At 44.9% G+C, this 12,375-nt stretch overlaps 1 protein-coding gene across 1 annotated transcript in view; it reads right to left on the bottom strand.

Moving 5' to 3' along the window:
- Window positions 1-12,375, bottom strand: part of LOC144482107 (NACHT, LRR and PYD domains-containing protein 3-like) — a gene marked incomplete at its 3' end in the record, with an annotated part of 86,479 nt that overhangs the window by 52,060 nt on the left and 22,044 nt on the right. The window contains exon 6 of the mRNA XM_078201343.1: window positions 5,362-7,147. Within this exon, the coding sequence (XP_078057469.1) occupies window positions 5,362-7,147 (1,786 nt within the window). The remainder of the gene's footprint in view (window positions 1-5,361; window positions 7,148-12,375) is intronic.

Below are 12,375 nucleotides of genomic sequence, written 5' to 3'. Positions count from 1 at the left end.
TGTACATGGATATTCAAAAATCATCTGATGCAGTGACACAACAGACTTGTGGCATAAGCTCATAAAATAAATGGGAAAGCGGCAACTTGGATACAACATTGGATGAACAAAGAGTAATGGATATTTTTAAGGCTGGAGGATGTCGGTAGTGGAGAACCCTATCGGTCAGTATTGGGATCCCTGCTTTTCCCTGATATATCTGAATGATCTAGGTGTTTGCAGTCTCGAGGAAAATTTCACAGTTTGTTGATCACAGAAAAGTTTGAGGCATCGTAAACTGTGAGGAGAAGAGCTTGGGTTTGAAAAACAGACCATGATGGAGTGTACAGATAGGTGGCAAATTAAGTTCAATGCAGAGACGTGTGAGGTGATACGTTCTGGTGACATGCACATGAACAAACAAAATAATATAATCAGCAGAATTGTTAACAGAGGGACTGAACGTATGTGCGCATTGATCATTGCCGTTAGCAGGGCAAGTGTAGGTAGCAGTTAATAAAGAGTACAGCATGTTGGACTTTACTGTTATGAAACAGTTTATGTTTCTGGGCATCAGATAATAATCCATGAGTTTAAGTTTTATCTGTGTTTCTCGGCTTGAGTGCTAAGAAAGGGCAAAAACTTTAATTTCACTTCATGTTAAACAAATCTGCCTGACTGTGGGGTTGTGCTTTCATTTGGAACTGTCCCTGCATTTTAATTTAAGGTTTACGACGTTGTAAGAGTTATAGAGGTTTAAAAAAATGGTTATTTATATTCAGAGGCCCACAATGAATGATAGAAGCACTGAGTTTCAGTTACAACCAGTTCATCCAAGAAGCAAGACGGAGTTCACAGAGGCTGCCAGTAGAGGCAGAGCAATGCAGGCATTCAGAAAGCAGGAACCAGAAGATAAATCGCTGTCAGAAACCAAGGAGGAAAAGAGGAATGCCAAGAAGACAGAATTCAAGGGACAACAAAACCTGAATCTGAACAAGCGACTGCTCCCTGAATTTCGAGAGAGGAGGAGAGAGACTCCCAGTTAAAGACAGAGCTGCGAGATGCAGACATGGTAAAGTTTGCTCACGAGAATCCAGACATCTGATATAGTCCTAAAGTTGTTGACACCTTCATACAGCCTATGAGACGCTGGTACACTGTTGGCATGGCTGAGTATGGAGGAATGATGAAAGGAGACATTGAAATATTGGAGAGGGATCCTTGGTGAAGGCATGAGAGAAAACGTTTTTTGGGAAAAGATTCCAAAGGTTGCTTTTTTCATCTCGAGTGGAGCTTCTAGAGTGGAAGTAAGAGTCCCAGTGAGACTTGTTTCCTCAGTGTTACGAACATTTGGGGGGATTTGAAGAAGAATCCACTGAAGTTACTTTGGGTGGCATCTGTCACTTAGTTTCAGAGAGTGGTGTATCTGACCACTTGTTGGTTTACATTGACTGTCTGCTCACTGAGAATATTAAAGCAATCTTATGCTATTTTGTAACTTCTGTCATCCAAACAGATCTGCAGACATCTATGAAGTGAGAAAGGGTGAAGTAGTGGTGCATTATAGTTATTGTGTTAACAAAGGGTTTAGTCTTTTGTTAAAAGTTAATCGAATACTTTGTTATTCTGTTCATCTGCATTTCTAAATAATAAAAAAAATCAAATTATGATCTCCTGATTCGGTTTTCTGCTCTTAGACCTGACTGTCCAGTGGTCAGCTGGGATCGTAACATTGTCAATAGGGGCATAGAGTACAAGAGGAAGGAGGCTGTGCTGAACCTGTAAAATACATCAGTTAGATCTCACTTCAGCGCGTCATACTTTAGGAAGTCTAGAACACATTGGACAGAGTGCTGAAGAGGTTTACAAGATTGGTTCAGGGTTGTGAAACTTCAGTCACGAGGATCGATTGGAGAGGTTGTTCTCCTTGGAAGGAAGAATGCTAAGAGGAGATTTGATAGAAATGTCCAAAATAGTGATGGTGCTGAAGAGAACAGGTAGCAAATGAAAATGTTGCTGCTCGGACAAGGCTCAAGAATCATATTTAAAGTGATTTGCAAAAGATGCAAATACAGAGAGAAAAAAGCTATTTTTTAAACGCAGCATGTGGTTCAGGTCTGGAATGCACTGCCTGGAATTGAGGTGGAGGCTCTTTTATACTGGGCCTTTTATGAGGCTGCAGTCAGAACCATGGAACAGAAAACTCGTGGGCTGCTGTAACCTAACAGGGAGGTTTATTTTCATAACTGCACACTGTAAGACTGAACCTCCACTGCGATCCTGACTGATGTTACCAGTGATCACATGATTTGTAAAGGGACACTGTCCCGTTATAACACACGCCATCTATAAGACAGAACAGAGGCATCATGCAGGAAAATGATCCTGATAATAATTAGCCACAAACGGTAGGTTGTACCGAACACAAGAGAAACAAATTTCTTTCGAGCATCATTTCGAGCAGTCACTATGCTGGAGGTATACTACAGGCCGCAACAGCAACAGCCCAAGAGAAGTGGAAGAACGGATATGTCAGGAGATAATGGATAGGTGCAGGAAAAATAGGGTTGTTGCAGTGGGAGACTTTAATTTCCCTGGTATAGACTGGAAATCGAGTAGGGCTGAGAGTCTGAATGGGGAAGCATTTGTATAATGTGTACAGGAAGGTTCTTTGAAACAACCTGTAGATAGCCCGACTAGAGAGGGGGCTCTACTGGACCTAGTACTGGGGAATGAGCCCGGTCAGGTCTTCAAAGTTTCTGTCGGGGAACATGTGGCAAATAGTGACCACAATTCTGTTAGCGTTCGGATAGTGATGGAAAAGGATGAGTGGTGTCCCAAGGGTAAGGTGTTGGATTGGGGGAAGGCTAACTTTATTGGGATCAGGCAGAAATTGGCAGCTCTTTATTGGGAGAGGCTGTTTGAGGGTACGAGAACCGTGGATAAAGAGGCAAATTGAGAGATTGGTCAAAAAGAAAAGAGTGGCGTACGTTAGGTCCAGGCAGCTAAAAACGGAGGAAGCTCTGGAGGAATACAAAGAAAGTAGGAAAAAACTCAAACGAGGAATTAGAAGGGCAAAAACGGTTCACGAAATGTCCCTGGCAGACAGGATTAAGGAGAATCCCAAGGCATTTTATTCATATGTTAGGTACAAAAGGGTTATCAGGGAAAAATTCGGACCTGTCAGGGACAAAAGTGGGGAATTATGCTGAGAACCCAAAGAAGTAGGGGAGATCCTAAATGAATACTTTGCGTCGGTATTCACAAAGGAGAGGGATGTGTTGACTGGTAGTGTCTCGGAGGGGAGTGTTGACCCGTTAGAGAAAATCTCCATTACAAGGGAGGAAGTGTTAGTTTTTTTTTTAGGAAATATAAAGACTGACAAATCCCCAGGCCTGATGGAATCTATTCCAGGCTGCTCAGGGAGACGAGAGAATAAATCGCTGGGCCTCTAATGCAAATCTTTGTCTCGTCACTGGACACAGGTGAAGTCCCAGAGGACTGGAGGATAGCTAATGTGGTCCCGTTATTTAAGAAGGGTAGGAAGGATAACCCGGGAAATTATAGGTCGGTGAGCTTGACATTCGTGGTCGGGAAGTTGTTGGAGAGGATTCTTAGAGATAGGATGTATGCGCATTTAGAAAGGAATAAATTCATTAACGATAGTCAGCATGGTTTTGTGAGAGGGAGGTCCTGCCTCACTAACCTGGTGGAGTTTTTTGAAGAAGTGACTAGAATGGTTGACGAGGGAAGGGCCGTGGATGTCGTCTATATGGACTTTAGTAAAGCGTTTGACAAAGTCCCTCTTGGTAGGTTGTTGCAAAAGGTTGGATCTCATGGGATAAAGGGGGAGTTGGCTAGATGGGTGGAGAACTGGCTTGGTCACAGAAGACAGAGGGTGGTAGTGGAAGGGCCTTTTTCCGACTGGATGCCTGTGACTAGTGGTGTTCCGCAGGGCTCTGTATTGGGACCTCTGCTGTTTGTGATTTATATAAACGGTCTGGAAGAAGGTGTAACTGGGGTGATCAGTAAGTTTGCGGACGACACGAAAATGACTGGACTTGCGGATAGTGAGGAACATTGTCAGAGGCTTCGGAAGGATTTGGATAGGCTGGAAAAGGGCAAAGAAATGGGAGATGGAGTTCAATCCAGATAAATGCAAAGTGCTGCATTATGGTGGAACGAACGTAGGGGGGAGCTATACATAAATGGCAGAACCATAAAGGGCGGAGATACGCAGAGTGACCTGGGTGTGCAAGTCCACAGATCCTTGAAGGTGACGTCACAGGTGGAGAAGTTAGTGAATAAGGCATATGGCATGCTTGCCTTTATAGGACGTGGAATAGAGTATGAACATTGGGGACTGATGTTGCATTTGTATAGAACGTTGGTTCGGCCGCATTTGGAATACTGCACCCAGCTCTGGTCGCCACACTACCAGAAGGACGTGGAGGCTTTAGAGAGAGTGCAGGGGAGGTTTACCAGGATGTTGCCTGGTATGGAGGGGCTGAGTTATGAGGAGAGATTGGGTAAACTGGGGTTGTTCTCACTGGAAAGATGGAGGATGAGGGGTGACCTAATAGAGCTGTATAAAATTATGAAGGGCATAGATAGGGTGAACGGTGGGAAGCTTTTTCCCAGATCGGTGGTGACGTTCACGAGGGGTCATAGGTTCAAGGTGAGGGGGGGTGTGGAGTTTAACACGGATATCAGAAGGACGCATTTTACACAGAGAGTGGTGGGGGCCTGGAATGCGCTGCCGGGCAAGGTGGTGGAGGCAGACAAACTGGGAACATTTAAGACTTATCTAGATAGCCACATGAACGGAGTGGGAATGGACGGTTACAAAAGAATGGTCTACTTTGGACCAGGGAGCGGCGCGGGCTTGGAGGGACGAAGGGCCTGTTCCTGTGCTGTATTGTTCTTTGTTCTTCTTTGTTCTTTGTATACATAATCAAACGGTTTCTGTTGGGAGAGTGAAATATCCTTCTTTACAATTTTGTAGGGAAGCCTTTGAACCTCTAATTATTTAAAATTTATGCCAATAATGCTTTTATTCACTCAAGGAATGTGATCATCGCTGGTTATGCCAACATTTAGTGCCCATGCCTATTTGCCCATGAGAATCTGCCTTCTTGACCTGCTGTAGTTTTATCAGACAATCAGATTTATTACAGGTTCAGGAGGAGGCCAATCGGACCATCATGTCTGCAGCTGCTCTCAAATGAGCATTATTACTTTGTGCCATTCTCCCACACTTTGTGACCATTGGACATTGTTTCTCTCTTGACTTCCTCAACTGAACATGCCTCTGTTTTATTTGGAACAAACGAAATGGCTTCTCAATGAAAATACCAGGGACGAGACCAAACAAACAGTTACCTCAATTCCTGACACTTGTGCAGAACGGGTCCCAGCCGCTGGAGCCCTTCACACTGAATGTAACATCGCTGTAGATCGAGGTGTTTTATTGTATCACAGAGTCCAATGACATGAGACAGGACCGCACAGTCAATCGGGGTCAGTCCCAATCCACGAAATGAAAGTGTTCTCAGAGATCCCACTGTGTTCCGAGCCAGTGCTTTATTCTGAGACTCAAACAGGTAGTGGAATGCGTTCAGGAGGTTCCTTTTCCCAGTTCTACTATTTGTGTTTGTAATCTGCCCTTCAACCTTCTCCTTCACCCAGTCAATCACTCGGCAGGTTGTTTGATGAAGAAATGGACCCAGAAATTCCTCCAGGGGTCGAGCTGACTGTGGGGAGGACAGACCAGCAACAAAACGGAGAAATATCTCAAATCGCCCATCTTCCTTGCTGTGGGCTTCACTGAGGAGTTTCCCGATCTCCCCGGGATCTGGAGTCAGGAATTGTGAGAGTGCAGCTACAAACTCTTGGATGGTGAGGTGTGGGAATGTGTAAACCACACTCTGGGCAGAATCATCTTTCTCCAAAAGTTCCATCAGGAACCCAGACAGGAACTGGGAAGGTTGCAGATTGTACTCAATCAAATCTCCATTTCTAAACACAATCTTCTTCTCGGAGACTCCTGTGTGGGCCATCTCACCAAGCTTCAGTAACACATCACGGGGGTTTTCAATCTCTCGGCCATGGTTTTTCAGAATGTTGTAAATATAGTAGGAATATAGTTGGGCGATGGTCTTGGGAACTTGCTGCTGTTTCCTGTCTCTTTGTGTAAAGAAGGGACCCAGTGACAGGCCGAGGATCCAGCAGTAGGAAGGGTTGTAACACATGGTGTACAGGATCTCGTTCTCCTCCACGTGTTTGAAAACAGCTGCTGCCACCGTCTGATCTTCAAAAAACTTGTTGAAATATTCCTTCCGTTCATCACCAACAAATCCCAGGATTTCAGCCCAGACACTGATCTCAGCCTTTTCCAATAAATGCAATGCAGTGGGGCGGCTGGTCACTAACACTGAACATCCTGGGAGCAGCTTGTGCTGTATTAAACTGTACACAATGTCAGACACTTCACACCAGCATTCGGGATCTGTGCACATGGACTGAGGTTCTGTATTTCTCCGATTGTCAGCAAAATCAATCCTGTCCTTGAATTCATCCAAACCATCGAATATAAACAGCAATGCCTCTGGGTTCTTCCAGAGCTCTCCCAGAATATTCCCAAAGTAGGGATACCGATCCAATATCAGATTCCTCAGGTTTATTCTACAGTTAATAGTGTTCAAATCCCGGAATTTAAAACTGAAAACAAATTGAAAGTGTGGGTATATTTTCCCAGTGGCCCAGTCATAAACAATCTTTTGTACCATTGTTGTTTTTCCAATTCCCGGCACTCCGCTCACTGCTGCTGAATTCCCAGATTTGGATTCAGAATGGGATTCCTGGAATAATCTCCTAATTTTCTGCAGCGAACTGCCCGTCAGGGAAAAGCTACTCTGAAACAATTGATCAGTTCGGATTTTTTCCAGTTCTCTCCGGAGATGTTTCTCTCTCCATTCTTCATGGTCTCGGCCTCTTGCCAGCAGTTCATGTTCGACAAGTGTCCGATCTCGAACAGTAGAAATAACCGTTAGCTCAGCGTATCGATCAACCAGCTGGAAAATCTTAACCTTCTCCTTTATGAGGATAGTGTTCACTCTCAGTGTTTCAGTTTGTACCCGGAGTGTCGCCTTGTGTTTCTGCTGAAGATCTTCAATTAGAACAGAGAGAAAATGTTAGTTGCATTAAAACACCATCTTTGCTGAATTGCGAGACTTACTTTACAGTGTCAGTCAAGGTTTGTGCAGGAATTGAAATTAAGTTATTGGAAACCTCGCTTGACAAACAACAATTTTCAATTAAAGTTTCAGACTTAACGCTAATATTTCCATAACTTGTCCATTTTATAAAGGTGATGTTTCCTCTCTGATGGTTAATGCTTTCCAACCTGCCCTTAATACAGACACCTCACTGGGAGTCTGCAAGGATCATGGTTACGTGACAGACGATTTTCAGGTCTATCAGTCTGTGAACTAGTCGGTGTTCCCAATCTGCTGCAGAAATGGTAAATGGGATATTGGGTATGAATGGCAGATGGAGAGATTGTAATTGTTCAGGAGTCTCACTGTGACTGCATCCCACCTTCAACAGGTTCCCTTTCATACTGTGTGAGCATTGGAATACCAACAGTTTTGAACATGGAAAGTTTTCCTATTCTATCAGGCTGTTGCCTCGTCACCCATGTTACTGGGGAGCCGGTTGGCTCAGTTGGTCAGATTGTGGGTCATATTGTGTCAGCAGCATGGGGTCCGAATCCCCGTTGTATCTGGGGCAAATTCAGGACCTCACTCCTTACCTTATCCATGCCGGAGGTCATTTAGCCGTGGTTCAAACCTGCCTTCAGACAAAAAATTCAAAGAATACCCACCGCTTTGTTGTAGTGTATTTCAGTAATCATTAACTATTTTTCAGCAGTTGTACATGTAGATACATTAACTGTGTTTTGATAACCGTTCTGCCATGATGGCAACAAGAAACAGAACAAGGAACTACATTACTAAGTGTAATATGAAATCAGTAAACATTCACCGTTCATTTGAACTGTTTAACAATAATTATAATGCACGGTTAATTATGATTCTTGTTTACTATAACATAGCTTTGGGAAATGGAAAATATATTTATCTTAGTTCTTACATTGGGTTTGAAGGAAACCCCTGAATTAAAGGATTATTCTTTCAGTAGAATAATGTACTCTAACTACCATTAGGAAACTAACCAGTAATTTCGCATTAAGCCTAAATGTTCCCTTTTCCTCAGAGACATTCTTCAGATTAATTTTCAATTGTACGAACACGTGTAGATATTCTCATTTTTATCAAAGATTTTCTGACCTCTCAATCTGTTCTGATATGGTAAAAAATTATTGAGGGCGATTCTCCCATCCCGGACGCGCTAATCTTTTTGCGCGGTGGGTTGGGAGACTCACGTGTGGGCCGATTTGCAGGACTCTCACGTGCTTTCCCAACGCGTGCGGATCTCTGAGTGCCGGATATCCGGCATGGTCGGGACCGTGCCAGAAACCAGCAAGTGATTTTAGTCTAGTTTTCATCTCACTTCAATGTCATTAACGGGACCGGGACTGATGTCTCCGGACCCGTGAGCATCTCCCACCCCATCAGTGCAAATTCACTCCGGCAGGGTTCGGACTAACTCCCTACTTTCGGGGAACCAGTTGGCGAACTCCCGGGAGTGAATGGGGCCACTCGTGGGGCCCCCTGGGGGTCTGGCAGCAGGGGTTGGTGCCCCTTGGGCATGGGCACCCTGGCAGTGCCAGCCTGTGCCCCCGGCACTGCCAAGGGGGCCTCTGTGGGTGGGGTCATTGCGTCGGGGCGGGGGGGGAGCGGTGAAGATCTAGGCACTCTGGGATGGGAGGGGGATCGGGGCTGGCCCGGGAATAGACGGGAGGCTGCAATCGGGCTGTGGGCGGCGGAGAGGGGGCGGGGGGCGGTGGCGGGCAGCACTGTGAGGGTCCCGGGCTGACCAGCAAACTGCAGGCTGACAGTTCGGGGCCACAGCGCATGCGCATAGTTCAGAAACTGTCAGCCTCTGGTGTGAAGAGGCCCCGACCCCGCCAAACTTTTAATGAGATTCACGGTTGTGACCTCTGCATTGAGCAGAGGGCGGGAGATTCGAGTGCGACTTCCCACTGAAAAAACAATCGTGATTTACACCAGCTTTCCAGCCAATAATAAGAGCTGTTCTTTATGATTTTTGCGAAAGGGAAAAGACCATAAGAAATTCACAACAAACTTTCACGATTTTCCCTAAACGTTTAGCCCTACATGGGTAAATCGGAGCTGGGAAACGATCAACCTGGCGTTCGTTACCAAGTGGACATTGCAAGGGATAATATAAAGTTTTCTTTATGATCACTGGGAAAGGGAAGAGACCGTTAGAAATTTACAAAACAACTTTAAAAAAGTTCAAACTGCTGGAGTTTGAGGAAGTGAGTAGAATCGTAAATGATGGAAATACAGTGGACATTGTTTCCCTAGATTTTTCAAAAGCCGTTGATAGGTTTCCTTGCCTAAGAATATTATACCAGTGGAAATTTGAAACTCTGCTTTAGATTTCGTCTTCAATGTTGCAACTAAAACTCAGTGGACCAGGTGTAGTTTGGCTTGAAGACATGTCACAAATGATCTGAACAGAAAACGTTGGATAAGATCAGCATCCATGGAGACAGTAATTATCATTTTGTTTACATATGACGCTACTTCAGAACTCAGTCACATTGGACTCAAACTGTTAACTATCGTTCTTTCTCCACAGATACTGCCAAAACTAAGTCTATCTCACATTTTTTTAATTTTACTTCAGATTTCCACCATCCATATATTTTACTGAAAATGATCTTCTGTGGGGAATTAGCCCGAGACTCACTACTCATCACAGTCTGATATTCAAGAGCTGAACAAGGTTGAACATATGAACTAGGAGCATGCAGTATTAACGTGATGTGTCTACAGTAAGTCTACAGATGCCAACAATACTTATACAGGATTAACATAGTAGAAGGAGTGAGATAAAGAAACATTTAGATCTGCGATCACAGTGGGTGCACATTGTTCATAAGTTCATAAGATAGAGGAGCAAAATTAGTCCATTCGACACATTTGGTCCACTCCGCCATTCGATCATGGCTGGTATGCTCCTCATCCCCATTTTCCTGCCATCTCCCCATAACCCTTCAACCCATGATCAATTAAAAATCTGTTTAACTCCTCCTTAAATTTACTCACTGTCCCAGCATCCACTGCAATTTGGGGTAGTGAATTCCACAGATTCGAAAAGCAATGTTTTATTAAGATAAATGTATCTCAAACATAGTGGTCGAGACAATATTGAACAGATGGATTCTTTGTGTGAAAGATAGTAAAAGGGCTCGGTGCTAATGTACACATATCACTGGAGGTGAATGTTGAGAATCTGTAGTTAAAGGTAACACAATATTTGGTTACTTTAATGGAACCAATTCGTATTAACGAGAAAAACGGTACCTAGAGGAGAGTAAGAGGAGAGGACAAGGGCATTCAACAGCCTTTAGTGGAGAGGACGAGAAGAGAACACTGGGATATTGTGACAGACCACACAACCTAGAGGAGAGTGTTAGAGGAGGACACTGGGAGAGGCAGTCAGCAGCACCTAGAGGAGAGTGAGAGGAGAGAACACTGGAATACTGGGATAGTCAGCAGCACCTAAAGAAGAGGGAGAGAGGAGGACACTGGTTCAGCAGCACCTAGAGGAGAATGTGAGAGGAGGACATTGGGTCATCGGGACAGATAGTCAGCAGCACCTAGAAGAGAATGAGAGAGGAGGACATTGGGTCATCGGGACAGATAGTCAGCAGCACCTAGAGGAGAATGTGAGAGGAGGACACTGGGTCACCGGGACAGACAGTGAGCAGCACCTAGAGGAGAATGTGAGAGGAGGACAGTGAGTCACCGGGACAGACAGTGAGCAACACCGAGAGGAGAATGCGAGAGGAGGACACTGGATGACCGTGGCAGATAGTCAGCAGCACTAGAGGGGAATGTGAGAGGGGAGCAATGGGTCACCAGGACAGACAATGAGCAGCACCGAGAGGAGAATGTGAGAGGAGGACACTGAGTCACCGGGACAGACAGTGAGCAGCACCGAGAGAAGAATGAGAGAGGAGGACACTGGGTGACCGGGGCAGATAGTCATCAGCCCGAGAGGAGAATGTGAGAGGAGGACTCTGGTTCACCAGGACAGACAGTGAGCAGCACCGAGAGAAGAATGAGAGAGGAGGACACTGGTTCCCCGGGACAGATAGTCAGCAGAACATAGAGGAGAATGTGAGAGGAGGACGCTTGCTGACTGTGGCAGATAGTCAGCAGCACCTAGAAGAGAATGAGAGAGGAGGTCATTGGGACAGACCGTCAGCAGCATCAAGAGAAGTTTGAATATAGAGCAAAGAGTGCAGTGAGAAATTTGAAGCTTTGAGTTTGGAGATGCAGTGTTGACATCAGGATTCAAAAGTGGAGCGGGGCCAGGGGAAGCAGCTGATTGGGTAAATATGATCGGGTAAGTTTTTATTGGTTTTATCACTTATGGTTTCTAAAGTCTTTATTTTGTGGTTTCTCGCTTGTCCGTACCATTACGCAGAAACAATGAACCGAGAAGAAGGCCGCAGAGTAATTGCAATTATTTAAATATCATTCAAAAGTTAAAGGGCTAGGTCATGGCAGGAGATCTCAAAGCCATGGTGTGCTCCTTGTGTTCCATGTGGGAGGCCCACGTGTACAGCAAGTGGCTCCAGCTGCAGCTCCGTGTTTCAGAGCTGGAGGGCGGCTGGGACACTATGGAGCATCCACAAGGCAGAGAGTATTGAGAATGGCACATATAGACAGATGGTGACACCGCAGGCTAAGTTACAACAATCAGGAAGGGAATGGGTGACAACCAGACAGAGCAGGAGGAGTAGGCAGGCAGTGCAGGAATCTCCTGTAGCCATTCCCCTGCGAATCAGGTATACCGCTTTGGAAATGACCTCTCAGGGGAAAACAGAAACAGACAAATCTGTTGCACCATGGTTGGCGCTGCTGCATAGAGGAGGAGAAAAAAGTGTGGGAATGCAATCGTTGTAGGGAATTCAATTGTATGAGAAATAGATAGGCCCTTCTGTCGTCACAGACAAAATTCCTGGATGATATGTTGCCTCCCTGTCTCAAGAGTCAAAACGTGTTTCATGGACAAGTAAAAAAAGACAGTAAGGGGAATAAGAAAAGCGATCGCCAGATAAATCAGTGGCCAAAATCAAACAGGGCCACAGTGAAAAAATAGTAGGAATGGGACAATTGACAAATTGACAAAAATACTTTGTGCTTTAACGCACAGAGAATTCAAAATAAA

This window comes from Mustelus asterias (genome assembly GCF_964213995.1).
Source record: "Mustelus asterias chromosome 26 unlocalized genomic scaffold, sMusAst1.hap1.1 SUPER_26_unloc_17, whole genome shotgun sequence".
Lineage (NCBI taxonomy): Eukaryota > Metazoa > Chordata > Chondrichthyes > Carcharhiniformes > Triakidae > Mustelus > Mustelus asterias.
Note: the sequence above shows the minus strand (reverse complement) of the source record. Positions and strands in the feature narration are given on the sequence as shown.